This window comes from Corapipo altera, unplaced genomic scaffold, assembly GCF_003945725.1.
Source record: "Corapipo altera isolate COAL_440 unplaced genomic scaffold, ASM394572v1 44, whole genome shotgun sequence".
Lineage (NCBI taxonomy): Eukaryota > Metazoa > Chordata > Aves > Passeriformes > Pipridae > Corapipo > Corapipo altera.
The window spans coordinates 8649265-8666694 of NW_020884880.1; the positions used below are offsets into that span (position 1 = coordinate 8649265).

General features: G+C 35.3%; 1 protein-coding gene across 2 annotated transcripts in view; it reads right to left on the reverse strand.

The window, feature by feature from the left end:
- SNX13 (sorting nexin 13) overlaps positions 1-17430 on the reverse strand; it is a 67760-nt gene that overhangs the window by 13681 nt on the left and 36649 nt on the right. Inside the window, exons 10-18 of one of the 2 annotated variants that reach the window (XM_027639148.1) lie at positions 15501-15639; positions 14908-14996; positions 14185-14284; positions 12447-12640; positions 10869-10973; positions 9275-9407; positions 8502-8539; positions 4022-4091; positions 1206-1345 (exon numbers count right to left, since the gene is read on the reverse strand). In XM_027639148.1, coding sequence (XP_027494949.1) covers positions 1206-1345; positions 4022-4091; positions 8502-8539; positions 9275-9407; positions 10869-10973; positions 12447-12640; positions 14185-14284; positions 14908-14996; positions 15501-15639 — 1008 coding nt within the window. Of the gene's footprint in view, positions 1-1205; positions 1379-4021; positions 4092-8501; positions 8540-9274; positions 9408-10868; positions 10974-12446; positions 12641-14184; positions 14285-14907; positions 14997-15500; positions 15640-17430 lie in introns of both variants that reach the window. The other variant, XM_027639147.1, reaches the window with a different exon arrangement.

The following is a 17430-nucleotide window of genomic DNA, read 5'->3' on the forward strand; positions in this document are numbered from 1 at the left end:
CTAACTCCAATTCCATTTTGGATCAACTATCTGTTTTTTCTGAAGAACCTAAACAATCCCTGCCCTTCCTATTAAATCAATGATTCTAACCCTTACCCTTAAAATGCCTCAGACAAGCACATAAGACAGCAAGGATGTCTATTTTATTGTCAAGATAAAGCAAAACCGTTGGAAGTTTTGCTACAGAGAATCACAGGAATTTGTTTACTTTTTTCAATCTTAGTGTTCTAGGATAATGTTTCTAGTCTCTTGAAATTCAAAGAAATCAAATTTAGCAACAACAAACATTGAGCCTTCATATTTTGAACATTTTCGCTTTTGCCATTTCTTTCTAGTCATTTGCAGTTAGGTTAGTTTTAAATGACTGCCCCATATCAGCAGAACATTAACTCAATATAAGACCCAGAATTCTTCAAAACAGTGAATTCATTTAAAAAAAAGAATCAGTTTGAAGGAGTGCAAAAGTTCGTATTTCAAATTTATTGACAGTACTCTAAGACCATCACAAATTCAAAGGAAAGTCAGACTTTGTTTATAATTAATCCAAATATTCAACGCGTTTGCTTTTTCAATAAAGCCTTTTCCATTTTTATTACTGCTGTGATTTTTAAATGCTAACCTACCTGCACAGAATTTGTTCTCTATGCCTCTTTATTAATAACAGAGTAAAGGGATATAAACTGACACTTCTGACTAGTTCAAAGGTTATGCAGTTAAATCTGACTTCTCCAAAGGCTTGGTTTAAAAGTACTTCAGCCTCCTTTTAAATGCACTGTATTTTCGTAATTTTTTCATATCAGCAGGTTCTACTTTGTACCAGCTGGTAAATTACAACTCTCTATTTCTTCCTTTTTTCATTTTAGGAGGGTTAAGAGGCTGAGAATACAAGTACAGCAATAAAACGCAGATTGTCTAGCAGTATAGTGAACTGCTACCAGCTCTCCCTTTTGGGACCCCACCAATTCTTAACACTTCACTTAAAACCTAAATACCTATTTCCCAAGCTCAGTTTTTATTTCTTAATCTCTAATACATAATTTTTTGAGACCAACACGACTTCCACACAAATATTTTAAAGTAAAATTAAGTGGGAAGGTGGTGGAGGGAAACTAAGTTCCATCTCCTTTTGACAGAGCAATCATACAGTCATTGGTTATTAAACTATAGAAACATGCACCTATAAAGATTTTTATGAGATTAATTACCTGCTCAGTGATCCTCATGTGAAAGTCATGGAAGTCACTGTAGCGTCGATATGTCTTCCACATCTCTTCACTATTTGCATTTCGCCGATGGACTGTGATGGCATACAGGGCATATGTCTTGCCATGATCATTACACACTCCTGCCACAGCATATGGGTCAGAGTCAGCATAGACTAGTAGTTTTAAAAACAAAAATAAAAAAGGAACAAACAGAAAGAAGGAAGACGAAAGGACACAAACGTGAAGTGAAGAAATGTCTGGAATGACAGACTTGAAAGACAAAAATGGACATGCAAGAAGAAGAGTAAGCTATCCTTTTATCCAAAATACTGCATAAGTGACACTCTCCAAAAACTTATTATGTAAACTTAAACAGAGATTAAGCAGCTTTAAAGTTAGACACATTTCACTGACATGCAAAACATAAACAAACAGAAAAAAAATTTCAACTATAAAATAATGAATAGATTTTTTAAAAAGTATTTGAACCTAAAGAACTCAAGATGGGGATGAAAAACAACCATGAAACCAGAAGAAATTCCAGTCTGCAAAGTAGTCTAATCATATTGCAAAAGTCTGCCTATAAAAAAAAATCTATAAATACAAGACAATTAGAGTAAGCTACAAGCTTTCAGTTTTGTTATTAGCATCAGCAGTTTGTTATTAACTCTAAGATAAAAAACACTCCCCTCACTATTTTAGTCAACAGAAACTATACATACAGACACATATCTGTACATATATATACAATATATTCTCTGTGTGCATACACACATTTTATGGAAAAGTCAATTTATAAATGAAAAGAATACAGACAGCTGTCTGAAATAGACAAAAGCACCTTTTTGATCTTCATTAATATTTAAGTCCTCTTGGACACTCCTCCTTCACAGAATTTTCCCACTGTAGTTTGTTTCAAAACTTTTCATTTAGTCTAGAGAATAACCTAGAACCAATATTGTTTACAATGCACACCTTTTAAATTGGCAACATATTGTATCTCTAAGTACTGAACCAATATCCAGTACCCACAATCTTCCCGTGGCTAGAAGAAAATACTTTTTAATCAAGGTCTGTGAATTTTTCAAGGCAGCCACACTCCAAAAAATATACTTTTCCTGACAAATCATCGATTTCATCGTCTGTGGTGCTTCCAGTCTTGACCTCTCTGAAGTATAATGCTTATGTCTAAGCAGCCAGGGAGCACCTATAGGATAGTGACAGCTGCTGACAGTGCCAGAATTAAACACTAGAAAGGTGCACAGTGGGCACAGAGTATCATCTTGTCTTTGACATCTACCCTCTAGAAGAATATCGAGTGCTGTACTCCAAGAGGAAAGAGCTGGCAGTCAGAATGGTGCCAAGACTGCCCAGAGAATGGAGCCAGGAAATCCCAGCCCCACGGATGCTGCACAAGCCCTACCCTCTACATTCACATTGACCACTTTGCCGTGCAGCCACCAGACAACATCTCAGGGGCACTGCTAAGCTGCACCTTTAGGAAAACTGCTTCAGGACAGGAGTGGCAGAAAAGGAAAGAAGTTGTCCTGCTGCCCCTTATATCACAGTCTCAATCAATATTTATTTTGCAACACAAGACAGTGTGAGTCCTGAAACACATGGAGGTAAATCCTGTTTGTATACAGCCCACAAGCACAGTAAAGGATAATAATTGGCAGAGGAAAAGAGCCTACTCACAGATGCAAGATGCACCTACTGCCAAACATGAGGTGAAGAAGATTATACCCAGTTTAATACTATCTTACAATACAAACCTGTACATATTCCCTGTTTCAACTGAAGGATTATGGATACACAGAGTCAAGCTGATAGTTATCAATACATGCTGTTATCAATACATGCTGTCATCAAGACTATAAATTTTACCATTCATGTGGTTCTAAGTTTACCTCTTTTTCTTAGGTCAAAACATAAAAACTTCAAAGTTTAACTCCAAAAAAGGTATCACATACCACAGTAACAAAAAAGCAAAATGTGATTCTTAACTTTCACATTATTTTCCTCTTTCTCTAAGGACTAAATGACACAGTGACACTTGCACTGCACAGTGTTCTCACACTGGATTGGAGTAACAGTTTAATTAAAATGTTGAGTAGCTGAATTCTCTGAATTCTGAATTACAGCTCATGTGTCCACTATATAAATACACATATTTAAAAGTCCATTGGATAGTAAAATCTACCCAAAAAAAAAATATATGAAGCTCAATTTAATTTAATTCACAATTTAATTACCCAACCTCATTTAACTAGAATATTTGCAAATATTCTAGTTAAATATTTGCAAATATTATCTGAGATTTTTTTAAAAGATAACTAAAAATGCCACCACTATAAAGACTGAAGCAATTTTCTTAAATTAAGCTATGTCAATAAGGAAACACAAAAATTAGGGGAAAAATATTATAGTAAGGGAAGTAAACAGTCAAGAATTATAACTGCATGACTGGAAAGAGATGGTTTCCAGAATTTCTTTAAGTAATTGCTAAAATAAATACTACTCAATATTAAGTTTAATGAATGATTCTCCAGAGACAGAAGTAGTAATAATACTAGTACCATAAACAACAAAAACTAAATCAATTTTTAAGTACAAATATACTATCTAGGTCTATCACCTACAGCACAAATACTGTAAAGATTTCCCTTACAAGGACTTAATGGAAAATATGAATTCAAATGTTTTATGAGGTCAAAAAAAATGAGAGGATTAGGATTTCAAGGGCCTGTAATATTAAAAAACTCAAAATAAATGATGGAAAACAAGTAAGCAGGCATCACAACAGATTCACTTACCAGTATCTGAGATGTATGCATGGAGCTGAACTGTCTCATCAGAAGGGACATTTGAAAGGTCATCTAAGGACTGCAGGGTGGGGGAGAAAGGGAAGAAGGAAAAAACAGGTAAAAAAAATTAGATCTGAGACATGTTTAATTTGAGATGTGTTTGATTAGTCTACTTAATTTTCAAACTTTCAGTTCACTACTCTAATAGAATGGATTAATGCACTGTAACAATGCAAATAAGTGTTTGTACTGCCTGGTTACCAAAGCCTTTATTTTACAGAGTGTAAGGCCCTTCGTTTCCCTTATCATTTTCACACACAGTTTTGTGATCACTCATATTTGATCAAACATATTTGCCACTTTAGTTTGATATCTCAACTCTAATGGAAGTATAGCTACAGATAGTCTTTTACTGAGCATTAAGCAAAAAACCCAAAAACCGTCCCAAACAACTGGGGAGATAACAGACCTTTTGATTTTATTTTTATACCATTCTGTTTTCTTTCAAATGATTTAAAACACTATATAAAAGTTACAGTGCAGTAGAACTTGAACAGGTTCTCTGCTGTATGTAAAAAATCCAGCAAACATTCTTCTCAGGAATGTTTTCTGTTGTAAAAAACGAACAGGTACATTCTCAGTTGGCTAATGCCCCGTTTCCATATTCAGTAATTGCTGGGATCAAAAAAAGCCCAATGGGTCTTTTAGAGAAGTTTTGCTATTAAATAAAATTATTATATCTGGTTACTAAGATTTAACATAATAAAGTTCTTCAAGTTTGTTGAATGGGCCACTACACGTGTGATCCTAATCTTACATTACCAGTTGGAGCTGCTTAAATAGAATACACAGACACTGAGATCCCAGCTACTTTATATATTTTACCCTCAAATTCTAAAATTCTCCAAAGAAACACATTCAGAAAGAATATAGCTATCTGCTATCTTTTATCATTTAACCAAGCCAGTTTAACAGTGACTTGCCACAAAAAGTTACCTACAATGGGAATTACAGGGTAGCAGTGCCATGCCTATGTCAAACTAAAACCTCAACCTACATCAATCCAGTTTCCAAAACTCCTGTCTCCTTAAACATAAAACAATCTATGTAATTACAATTAAAAGATAGGTTTGACTTAAAAACACAAATTATTTAAAGACTCTGTTCTTGCCCCTTCTACATCTGAATCTTTATCAACTCCACAATATCCCAACACAATACTCCACTCCTTCCTCCTCTAGGTCTCTGCAGGGACTGGCTCTTCTCTGCCTCAACCATCTCAATCAGCCTCTGCCTAAGCCCTCACTATGGAAGGTAAGGTATGTAACATTTCTGTAATAAAGTCTAGATACTGAATTTAATTAAAACTAAAAGGGTCTGAACACAGAAACTATGCTTTAATACATATTGCAGTAAAGACTCTCCTGGGTATCATTCACCTTGTAGACTTTCACTACTGAAGTCCCAGACTGAGTAAAGGTAGAAGAAAAAAAAGTTTATTTGGGAAATCTGTTTTGCCACTGCATGCTACTGTGCTAAAAGTTTATGTCTGTTGAATGGTAGAACAGATGAATTCATGCAAAACTACTCTGATAGCAGACACCATGTTACCTCAAGAATTCCCAAATCTATAAGTTACTGGATACTGGAGAATATTCTGGTAAAGTATCACCATAAGTGGCCTGTTCCTTTAATCTTTACCCTTGCTGGCTATTGTTGGACATAGGACTAGAGCTTCTCCAACCTAGTCCATTCTCAAGTGAGTCACCCTTGGACAGCAACGATGCTGTAAGGTGAGGTGCACTATACTGTAGTGTCCAAATTTAGGAGCAGAGCATCACCTGAAACTGGCAAACAGCAAGCATTTGTGGAAGCTTGGATAAGTGTTTGACATTCTGAAAGCTCTAGGATTTGATAAACAGTAAGATGGAAAGGATGCTATAAAAGAAGTCAAGTAACAGTCAACTGCTCAAATATTTTCTATGCTACAAAATACCAACATTAAGGTAGTGTTATATTTTTTTAAAAAGCATCATTACTTCTTGATTTCCTGCTTCTCCTTATTGTCACTCAAGTTCAGTTTTCTTTGTGATAACTGAATGGGGTTCAAGCTGACATATGGTAATGAGTGCCAGAAGTTCAACACAGCCATTTCTGCTCTTCAAGGTCTTTGAGAGGTAACACCTGTGTAACTCCTTCTGTTTACTTAATGTAAAAACAATATGTAAAGCTCCCACTATGGATCCATTTAGAGGAAATCTGCAAGAGTCTATAAATATTACAGTGGTTACATACCCTCAAAATGTGCCCTACTGGTTTAATACAGTAGACTAATGTGCCAAATTAAGAGGCAGAAATTAAGATATCTTTGTAAAATAACTTTTCCTCAAAACTGTTTTAAGCCTCTCTTCCAAATTCTTCCAGTGAAAGTAGAAACTGCAGGTGAGGTATTTTATAATAGAAACTTTAGGAAACACTTGACTGCTGTGGCAAGGCCCTGTACAGCAACAATTAATACAAGCAAATGAAAAGGTTGAAACCTGAACAGATAACACAACACACAGACATTTAATATGATCTAATATCTTTGCCATTAGGTACATTCACAGGAACACAAGTTAATTAAAAACCCAAAAATATCACATCACAACTCAATCTTATTTAATACATTGTCATTAGCTACAAGTACAGAAATTCCCTGACCTTTGAAGTAACCTCTCCAAGGTCTATTTTTCTTCATGTAACAGACTAACACAAGGGAGCTAAACTATGTGTACAGAAATTTACTCTTGACATGGAATTCAGCCAGGAAAAACTAATCTACCACTATTCAAGCACCTGTAAAAGCACTGAAGACCCTGAACAATATAGACTACAGAAAAGCAAAAGTAGTTCTGCATAAATAGAAATTTATTATGCACTGCTGCTAGAATGTTCTTCACTCTTAATAAAAATAATAGATGTAGTATTCTATAAATACCCTTTTCACAACAGAAACAAAAAACAAGACTTGGAAGTGTCGCATGCAAATACCTATTTGTATTGCAACAGTGCTTGATAAAGGCTTTAAGACTTTCTAGCCTAGCTGAGAAAGTCCCATGAAACTAAGCAGCAGATAACTACTAGCTAGATAAACCACCACAATGACAAATCCCCATCGATAAAATATAACTCTGATAGATCAGAACATTATTAGAAAAAGTACCTAAGAGATATCTGAAAGATCTTTTTAAGAGATCAGTCAATTAAAAGACTCTCTTGTGAAATGTTACCAGAATTGTATGCAAATTTATAAAAAATATGGCCAAATTAAGTTTTCTTCTGCATCTACCAGGAGTTTGCATAAATTGTATCAGCTATTATTGTACCAGCTAATGAACTCCCCTTTTCTTTTTGCATTTCAAAACATAAGCAAGAGGAAAATAGTAGGAAAAAAAATCCCAGTTTAAATTAAAACAAACAAACAAACAAATCAAAACAACAAAGACTCCAAAGAACACAAAAAACTAAACCCCACAAAGAAATAAACTCCACACGGAAACACATTTACATTAATGTTAAGTGTATTCCTTTAAAAAATACACTCTTATTCCTCTGCATGTAAGCATGATCTAATCAATGCAGTGGAACTCCAAAGGAGCTACAGCATTTTCCAAGAATGAACTACAAGAGCCTATGAATCACATAAGCCAGGAAATTGCATGCAGATTGTAAATCTTTATGTAAATTTTTATAAAACTAAAGGGTTTGAAAACATACTCTCATATGCTTAATTGAACCTTGGCTTAATTGAACCTTATGGCTCAGCTACACATAGTCTGAAGAAACAACTGAGAGGAAGGATAGGATATACATAAAATTTTTTATGATTTTTCTTTTTAAATAACCGTATAAGATTTTTAGTTTTGGTACATTCAAAGAAAAAGTTCTGACCAACTGACACAGTCAAGAATCACTTAAAAAAAATACCAAAAGTTGAACTTGAAATTGGTCAGATTAGAAAACAAAGATACATTTTCAGAATAAACTCCAGATACTTTCATGTTTCCAAATCAAGTTCTAATGCAAAAAAAAAAAAAACCAACCCAAACAAACAGCACCCTACAAAAATCTAATTAAATGGCTCATTTAACAGTCTATTTGAATTTAATCCTTTGAGATTTCTGTTTCAAAGGATTTGTTTTCACCTAACTTCAAATTTATCTCTATTTAAGAAAACCAAACAGGGATAAGAAAGTATGCTTTGCATAGATTAACTGTTTCCGTGAGAAACACTGCAAAATTTCATTAAACATCATAAAGTAAAAAAAGGGACAGTTTTATCTTACAGAGGAATTAAGAACTTGCGTCTTTCAATTTGATTCAAGAACTTTCTCAGAAATTAAACTGCAGTGAAGTAAAACCTCTAATGTACATAAGTTAAACTATTTTATAACATTTTCTGTGCTGTTGACGAGAAAAAAAAAGTTCAAAAAATCCAAGCACTTACCAGATTTATGCTGCTAGTAGGAGACCCGTTAAAAGATTCTGGGAGCAATGAGGAACAGGAAAGGAAAAAACAGGTTAGAAGCTTTTTCCCTGTTGTAGGGCCACACACAAATAAAAATGCATGGACAAAACATTATGGAAAATAAAGGAAAACTGTGGTACTGGGTAAAATGTTGCACCCAACATACAAGTGTTTCAAGTTTCCAATAAAGATACCTACAGAAATGCAAGATTATAAAGGTATAGATACTAAATAAATACTCCAGGTAACATTTTTTAAAGTTTGTATCTCCAAATGACATTGTTTCATTAAGGAGTGAGTTTCATAGTTAAAACAATTTCCATTGGATTTGTACTTCAGTTACAAGAACAATGATTTTATTTTCTTTAAAAAGCCACATCTCCTACATACTTTCAATTTCTATTTCCAGAGGAAGAGTACAGTTATATATTAAAACAACCCAACATATTGAAAAGTCCGAAATATTTTGTAATAAAAAAATAGAATGGAAGAGTTGCATATTTAGTTTAGTGACACACTTGTTACTAAGACCTGACAAAACTTTACATGAGATTAATAAACTTACTACAGAGAAAGCTCTATTTGAGACTCAAAACAATTTATGCAAAAAAGCACAACATTAATTTAAATATCAGAGACACCACGGGAACAACTTAATTTCTTAAAAACAGTGTGGATAATTTTCTTGTTTTCATTTTAAAGCAGAGAAAAGAACAGTCCCAGGAAATAGCCCTGACAGATATAGAGCTCACCTCCTTCACCATCATCTGATCCTCTGAAACTAGGATCCTTCAGCATATCCAGCTCAGCCAACATACGCACATACAACACATTCTGTTTGAATGAGGGGTAGAACCTTTCATCTCGCAGCATCAACTCGTACACCTTATTGAAACAAAAATGCCACCTTCAGAAACGCTTTTAACATTTTTTAATTAATCGGACTACTTTTCATAAATTCTACTCGAACATGTATCTGTGCATATGTGTCTCTGACTTTTCCATTGCTCTTAATGGAAAAGTTATGAGAGCTAATTGTGCCAGAAGTATAAGAGTCTCGGAAAATATCTCACTAGTGAGACGCACACATAGGAAGGGAAGTAGCACAATAGCTGTAAATGCTTCCATCCTCTCCTCTTAACCCTTCCAATTGCACCATAAACATATTTGGTCTTTATCCATTTCATAACAGGTTATCTCTGAGTCCATCTTTGTTGATAAACTATAAAGGTAGACCTGTAAACACTCAGGGCAAGAGGGGAGAAGAGGGAACGGATGGGCAGGAAAACACCATATGCTACCTTCCTGACAACTGCCAGTTTTAGTCAATATGGTACTACCCCGCTCAAAAAGATTTAATAACATCACTTCAAAAAATGTAACTACATAGCCTGTGTAGTATATATACATATACACATATACATGTATCTATACATAGCAGAAATTATTTCATAATGTTTGGATACTCATGTCAAGTCTAGAATATTTTAATTATGTTTTTTTTCATGGAACACTGTTCAAGTGCTATCACCTGGTAAGAATGAAAAAAAAAAATAATTCATGCAGTTCTGAGGAAGTTCATTTCTTTTGTAACACCAGAAATTTATGCTCTTCAGCACAAATTGTCCTTGCAGCCTACTTTGAACAATACAGATTTCACAAGGTGCTTCCATTAGTCTTACATGTGGGCCTCAAGTACAACAGTGTGATTCTAAGTTCTACAGCTCAAATCACTAATTTTTAGTATGAATGAGAACACTAAATCAATGACCTAAAGTAAAAACCTCTCAGACTGGGTATGGAAGTAACTGTGAGAATATTAAGACTCACTTTTCCTTTTTAAATACATATATTAGACTCGAGTGATAAAATCTATGTATGCAAGTCGTAAAAATACTGTTTTTTCTTCAGCACTTGCTGCTTCTGACTCCTACACTGGGCAGGTTTGCAGAAACAGACCAGTCAAATTAACTTCTGGAAAGAGATATAGAATTTAATACGGGACCACCACATCAACCCTTGAAAAACAGAGCTGAAACTGAACTAAAACTGTACCTCTTAGTTATTCTACATGTGGCATGTTTCTTAAATTGGTGCATAAACACAAATTAAAATACCATAATTCTAAATTGCGCTTCATAAGTAATTTCATACTCTTTCTGTTTATTGCTTTGAAAACCATGGACTAAGTACAAGTTGACAGTTTCGAGTATGATTTTTACAGAACAGAAAAATGCTAACACGAGTTTTAGATATTTGAGTTCCTTCTTTTTCAGTATCTGTAAAGATGTCTAATACTCTATACCATTAACAGTTCTTACGAAATACAGGATGAATAGAGTATACCTTTCTCTGAATGTCATCAAAGATTTCAGGTGTTGGATCCTCATGGTTCAGTGTTTCTGCAAGTTTTGCTACTAAGTTGTCATCAATATTAACTCTCGGAGATGCCTGTCATAGAGATCTAAATCAACTTTTGCAGCATAAAAATAAGAAAGTTCTATTTTCACCAAAAAAACCCCAATCCAATGCTGCAATTCTTTAAAGTTAATGAAATTTCTTCTGGATGAATATCTCTATTAACTCTGTAGAACATACAACAGGAGTCAGATCCCATTCTCCCCCCCAAATTAACTTAAGAGTGTGTATCTAAACTTAGAAGTCTCAAGATTAAACACTAAGAATTGCCTCAAAACCAATTTATGCATACTATTTTGAAGCAGTATCTAAACCAGATTTACTAAGACTTAAAAACAGATTTTATTTATTTATGAACAGAAAGATCTAGATTCAGAAATCAAGAACAAGTCAGTAAGAAAGTAAATGGATGAAGCCCTGAGAAGTCTGAGGAAAGGCTAACAGTTTTTCAACTCTGCCAATTTCCGGAGAGGTTACTGTAAACATAGTAACTTTTTATGCAGACTCTATCAAAGCTACGAGCATGCTAGTAGCAAGCATCATCTATGAGATCCAGACATTCCTTGGTATGAGATTTCAAACCACTGCCCATCAAGAATTCTTTTAGATGGGCCCAAATTCACACACTTTCCCCATTTTCTGTAAGAGACAGAGAGCCAGCACTGAACCAGACTCAGCACAGCTTACTTGATAGCATAGCTGAGAGGCTGAGTTTATCAGCTTGGAATAGATCTAGTGTGAGGTGGCTTCTGACTTCAAACTGGTGAGCAGTCAGCTCAAGAGCAAGTTCTGCACAGACCACCATGATGATAGACTACTGAAGTGAAAAAATAAAGTAAAAGAAATTATGTGGAAAGAGAATGCTACTACATATTTGAGGGATAATTTCTTGAGGAAGCTTTTGAGTGAGAAGTGATTTTTATGCACACACAAATTTAGAACAAAGATGCTTTGTTAACACTAGTGGTTCCTTTCACAGAAGAATACATTACTGCCTATTGGAAGATATCCAATGGTGATATTTGAGCAATTTACACAGACAGTTGTAGAGAGGTACAGGAAGTTATTTCATTTGAAAACCCAATCTTAATCCAAGTTTAGACAAATACTGGGCTCCAAGGGGACAGGCAAGGTTGGAGGGCAAAGTTAAAGGAAGGGAAAGGGCAGCCTATGAAAAGAGACAGTATTTTTTACTCTGTCTTCACATTGTCTCTGGTTTGTCTATTCTAGAAAGTCAGCTTCTGAGGAACACATTCAAAGCATTTGACAGGATAGTCAGTGGCAGTATGAGCCTTTTAAATGGAAAAGGAGAAAAGAAAAAAGAGGACGGCATTTTCTTACTGCTTGACATAAGGAGAGAGAGAGAAGATAGACAATAGCTCACATGTAATTCATAAACAACTTGTGCTACATCATAACCATTTCACATTAACTTAGCTGTAACTATTGAAGGAGTATCTGTACAAAGAATAAATGCCAAACAATGCAAAAATAAGTTATTCCTACCTTTTCTGATAAATATTGCTCATAAACTCCAAATGCAGCTGCCCTTAATAGACCCTTGGTCTGATTAGTCTGATGTTTTCCATCTTTCTGCCGGCTTTGAAGTACCTCCAGCTGTTGCTGTGCCGTAACCCTGTATCCTTCCACTGTCATCCAGAAAAACAGATGTGCTTGGCCACCAGTCTGCTGCATGTAATCTACAGAAAAGAGACACCACACAACCGTAGTTACTGTTGTGTATCTTAGAATAAAAATTCTCTATGACATTAACTACACATGGAACTCCAGGATCTGGTTATACATCTGGAATACTTGTCATACAGAGTCAATAAAAAAAGTACTATATACAGATTCGTGATAATCAGTAAACAAAACTGAGAGCAAAGTCTAGGAACTAAGCACTGAATCCTCAAATACACATGTAAAAAGTGAATCCGTCATTACTGTGTATATAACAGGCTTGTACAGCACGATACAAAGAGGAAGTTCAAACTGGAATTCTAACAAATCAGGTTCATAAAATAGGTTGGAAAAGACCTACTCTATGGTTCAAGACCATCAACCTACCACTGCCAAGTCCACCCCTAAAATGTGACCCTAAGCCATGCCACTAAGATTGCAAAAGTGATTGTTTTCACAATCACTAATAAGTTGAGATCTACATGTTTTTAAAATACCTCCAGAGATGGTGACTCCACCACCTCCATGGGCAGTCTGTTCCAGTGCTTGACAGCCCTTTTGGTGAAGAAATGTTTTCTAATATCCAATCTAAACCTCCCCTAGCACAAATGGAGGCCATTTCCTCTTGTCCTGTCACTTGTTCCTTGGAAGAAGAGACCAACACTACCTCACTACACTCTCCTTTCAGGAAGATGAAGAGATAAGGTCTCCCCCGAGTCTCATTTTTTTCAAAGCTAAACAATTCCAGCTCCCTCAGCTGCTCCTCATAAGATTTGTGCTCTAGATCCCTCACCAGCTCTGTTGCCCTTCTCTGGACACACTACAGCACCTCAATGTCTCTGTTGTAGTGACAGCTCCAAAACTGAACACAGGATTCGAGGTGCAGCCTCATCAGCGCCAAGCACAGGTCACTGCCCTGGTCCTGTTGGTCACACTATTGCTGATACAGGCCAGGATGCCACTGGCCTTCTTGGCCACCTGAGCACACTGTTGGCTCATGTTCAGCAGCTGTTGACCAGCACTCCCAGGTCCTTTTCTGCTGGGCAGCTTTCCAGCCATTTTTCCCCCAGCCCGTAGCACTGTGTGGGGTTGCTGTGACCCAAGTGCAGGACTTAGCACTTAGTCTTGTTGAACCTCATACAATTGGCCTTGGCCCATTGATCCAGCCTGTCCTGATCCCTCTGCAGAGACTTCCTACCCTCCAGCAGATCAACACTCCCAGCCAACTCGGTGTCATCTTCAAACTGACTGAGGGTGTTCATTTCATGATCATTTTGCCCAAGACAGTCTCCAACTACCACATCATCCACAAGTCCTCTGTTTGCAAACAACAGGTTCTGATTGGCACCTTTCTAGGTTGGCTGCCTCACCAACTGTGTTAAGGAGTTATCTTCCACACACTTCTCAAACTTCCTGGACTGTTTCCTCTCTGTTGTAATGCATTAAAAGGATTATCACCACAAACATGGATATTCTTATTAATGACATTTAGCAATTCCAAGCATACGGTCCTGTGAGTTAGCATACTCTTCATAAATAGAACAGATAAATTAACGCTTACCCATAAAAAATTGTAGTGCAACATTGTCTACCAGAATATGGTCCAGAGGGACTGTGCAAAGTTTTCCAAAGTTTGCTGCCAGTTTCACAGTATCTATTTCCTGTAAGACACAGTTCATTATGTTCATAGGCTTTATTTTTTTAATTAGCTTTTAAAACTCTACTTACCACAAAGCAAACGCGATTAAAAAAAAATTACAGATAATAAAGTAGCCTTTCAATGATTAGCTATTTTCACAATCACTAATAAGTGAAGATCTAGATTATAAAGTCACGTTCTCATAACTATTTGTCTTCAACACAGGCTATAGTTATTCTGCTACATGAGAAGTTCTCCGTTAACACTACTGTTCTTGTAATACTATACAGGTGAATTTAACAAACAGTGACACCAGCAGAAAATTAATTTACAAGAAGAATTAATTTCAGCATTTGATGGACTCCAGATTACCACAATTTTCTTCTGTCAATATGACATTTCTTGATACTACAGTAACGCTTCTGGGTCCAGCTGTAGAATCCTTTATCATTTTAGCAGTCAATATGTGTAATATTACATTATCCTGGAGTCACATCTAGGTCCAATTAAGACAGTCAAGAAACTAAGTGAAGTCAAACATACCAACTCTGTCAGCCTTAAATTACAGAACAAGTAAACAGAACAACTAGTCAGTCATTTGCAACTTCACTCTTTCGGAACTAAAAAAAAATTTAGAACACTCACTTTTCCTGACTGCAACCTCTGAATTCTTGAATCACATACTTTTATAACATATAATAAACTGTTTATTTGATTTTTTATAGTGTTGATATCTGAAAGCAAAAACAAAGAGGATTAAGCAATGCAGGCGAGTAAATAAACACTTGTTCCGAAATACTCTAAAAACATTATTCAAAAACTGACAAGTCACATCACCTTCGAAGAGAAGGTTTTTTTCAGTTTAAATACCTTATTGATGGAAGTGAACAAAAAATACTTTTCTCTTCCCTTTTTCAGATTAATAGGTAACTGACTACCCATTGATTCCTAAAACATTACTGAAATTCAGAACCACCAGTCAAGCAGTTTCAATTTAATAGAAATGCACTTACCTAACCAAATAGCCTATATTTAAAACAAACAATCAAACACACCAATCAACGAAACACTTAAGAAAATTTAAGTTTTAACACTTTATCTGCAATTTATTTATTTTTAAAATAAAATATTTTATACCACACTGCATCAGAGCTTTTATTTTCTAAATTTCTGGAATATTCTTCAGAGCTCATGCTGGTAAATGCATTTCATATTTCACAAAACAATGCAGCACTAACCATCTCCCGCTGTATCTAGAGATCGAAGATATTGCAGTTCTTCACTTGCTTTATCTTTCACTGCTTCCAACTCTCCTATATTATCACTTAATTTAATAATATTCATAAAGGCCTCATAGTTACAGTTGGAATCACGAATCTGAAACACAAAGTGTTATACTGTGAGTTATGCAAAAGATCTAAAAGCACACAACATGATTTTTCATTAAGTGAATTACTTTGATACAGCACTGCAAAGTGGCATTTTGAAAGCTCTTTGATGCTTCTAAACATTCCTTTTGATACTGAAATTTTACATTGACTAAGAAGGAAAAAGCATGCATAGTCAAAACCTATTTCACACCATCATTTTCTCTTTTCAAGAAGTAAAACACACACACATGGAAACTCCATCAACCTACTTAATGAAGATCTTCTCCAAAACCCAATCAATCTTATTCTGCTATTACCTATCTCCTTAGCTAAGTAGGCAGAAAGTGGTGAGACCACTGCAAAGGTTCAGCTTTACCAAGGTCTCCTGCAAGTGTACAGGCTCCCAACATTACGGCTTCTTAAGATACAGAATTACAAAGAGAATTAAAACATTCTATAATATAATCATAACCTACAGAGGCATGGGAAAAAAAAAGAAAATAACTGAATTAATATCTTAGGATCCCTAATTCAGATAGTCTTGCAAATACTATTAAGCTATTTCAATACATACTATTTTACCATTATTGGCATAGAGTGAACCTGCTCTAGGGACTCAAAGGAATTTGTGTGAGTGAAGGAAGCCTGCTGTGCTGCCAAGATCACTGGAAACTGTGTTGTGAATGCAGCATGGAGACCAGGGGAAGATTCGCAGCTTTACAGCATGTGCATGCAGGTGTGGAGAGTCAAGTTCTAATGTTGTCTTTATTATCTGAAGTCCAAAAAAGTCACTTCACCCACATCTCTTATAAATGCTCACTTTGAAATGGAAATGTAATACTTGGTCTGTACCACAGAAGTGCATTGACATAAGTCGCACGAAGCAGAGAGAATGAAGACTGGATACCAATGATCAAAGTTAATGGAAAAATCTCCATAGAAATCTGGTTTTAGAAGTAATAGTACAAGCAGTACTTGAACTTCAAACATTTTGTAAAAATGTGAATTTCACAGTGAAGAGAAAAGTTGGAATTAACTTCTAATTTTATATTGAAGCTTTGTATTTTATCGCAAGAGAATTAATATCAAACCTTGGTATGCCTAGAAACCTGGAATTAAGCTTCTCTTTTTCAAAAACTGATTTTTTTATTCAAATCTGATTTTACATCAAAGGTTCCAAAAGGAACCAGGATTTATTTCAGTCATCTCTACTTCTGACCTTAATTTTTGCAACAATCTTCATTTCATAAGACTTGTATTAAATTTTTGAAAGCATTTATTTTTCCTTATCTTTCCCCCAGCACATTCACTTCCTCATCTCAAAAAGTAATTTTGAAAATTAATATTTGGGATATGGCCATGGTAATAGAAAGCTTTATAAAAAACTCATAATTCTATCTCTGGATGCAGCCAGGGGCAGTGCTCAGTAAATAAAGAACAAGGACAAGTTACAAATAAAGAACATGCAAAGGAGGAAAGGGGAATCAAAAATTGAAAAGTCTGGTCCACATGAGCAATTTTTTTTCTTACTAAAGCTATGTTCCTGTAGAATAGCAGTGTGTAAATTTTTACATGAAATGGAGGAGGCTGGAGTGAAGGAACATTGTACACATACACTTGATTTCATTCCATAATTCCATACATAAGAACTTAGAAATGAAAGAGTGTTTTCAGCATAGTATTTGAATGTAGACTATAAGACTAAAATACATGAATAAAAATGAAGAGAACTTGAGGAAAGAAAAATTAAATTTGATTCATGAACTCTAAGGGATAATAAACTATAAGAGCAACTTTT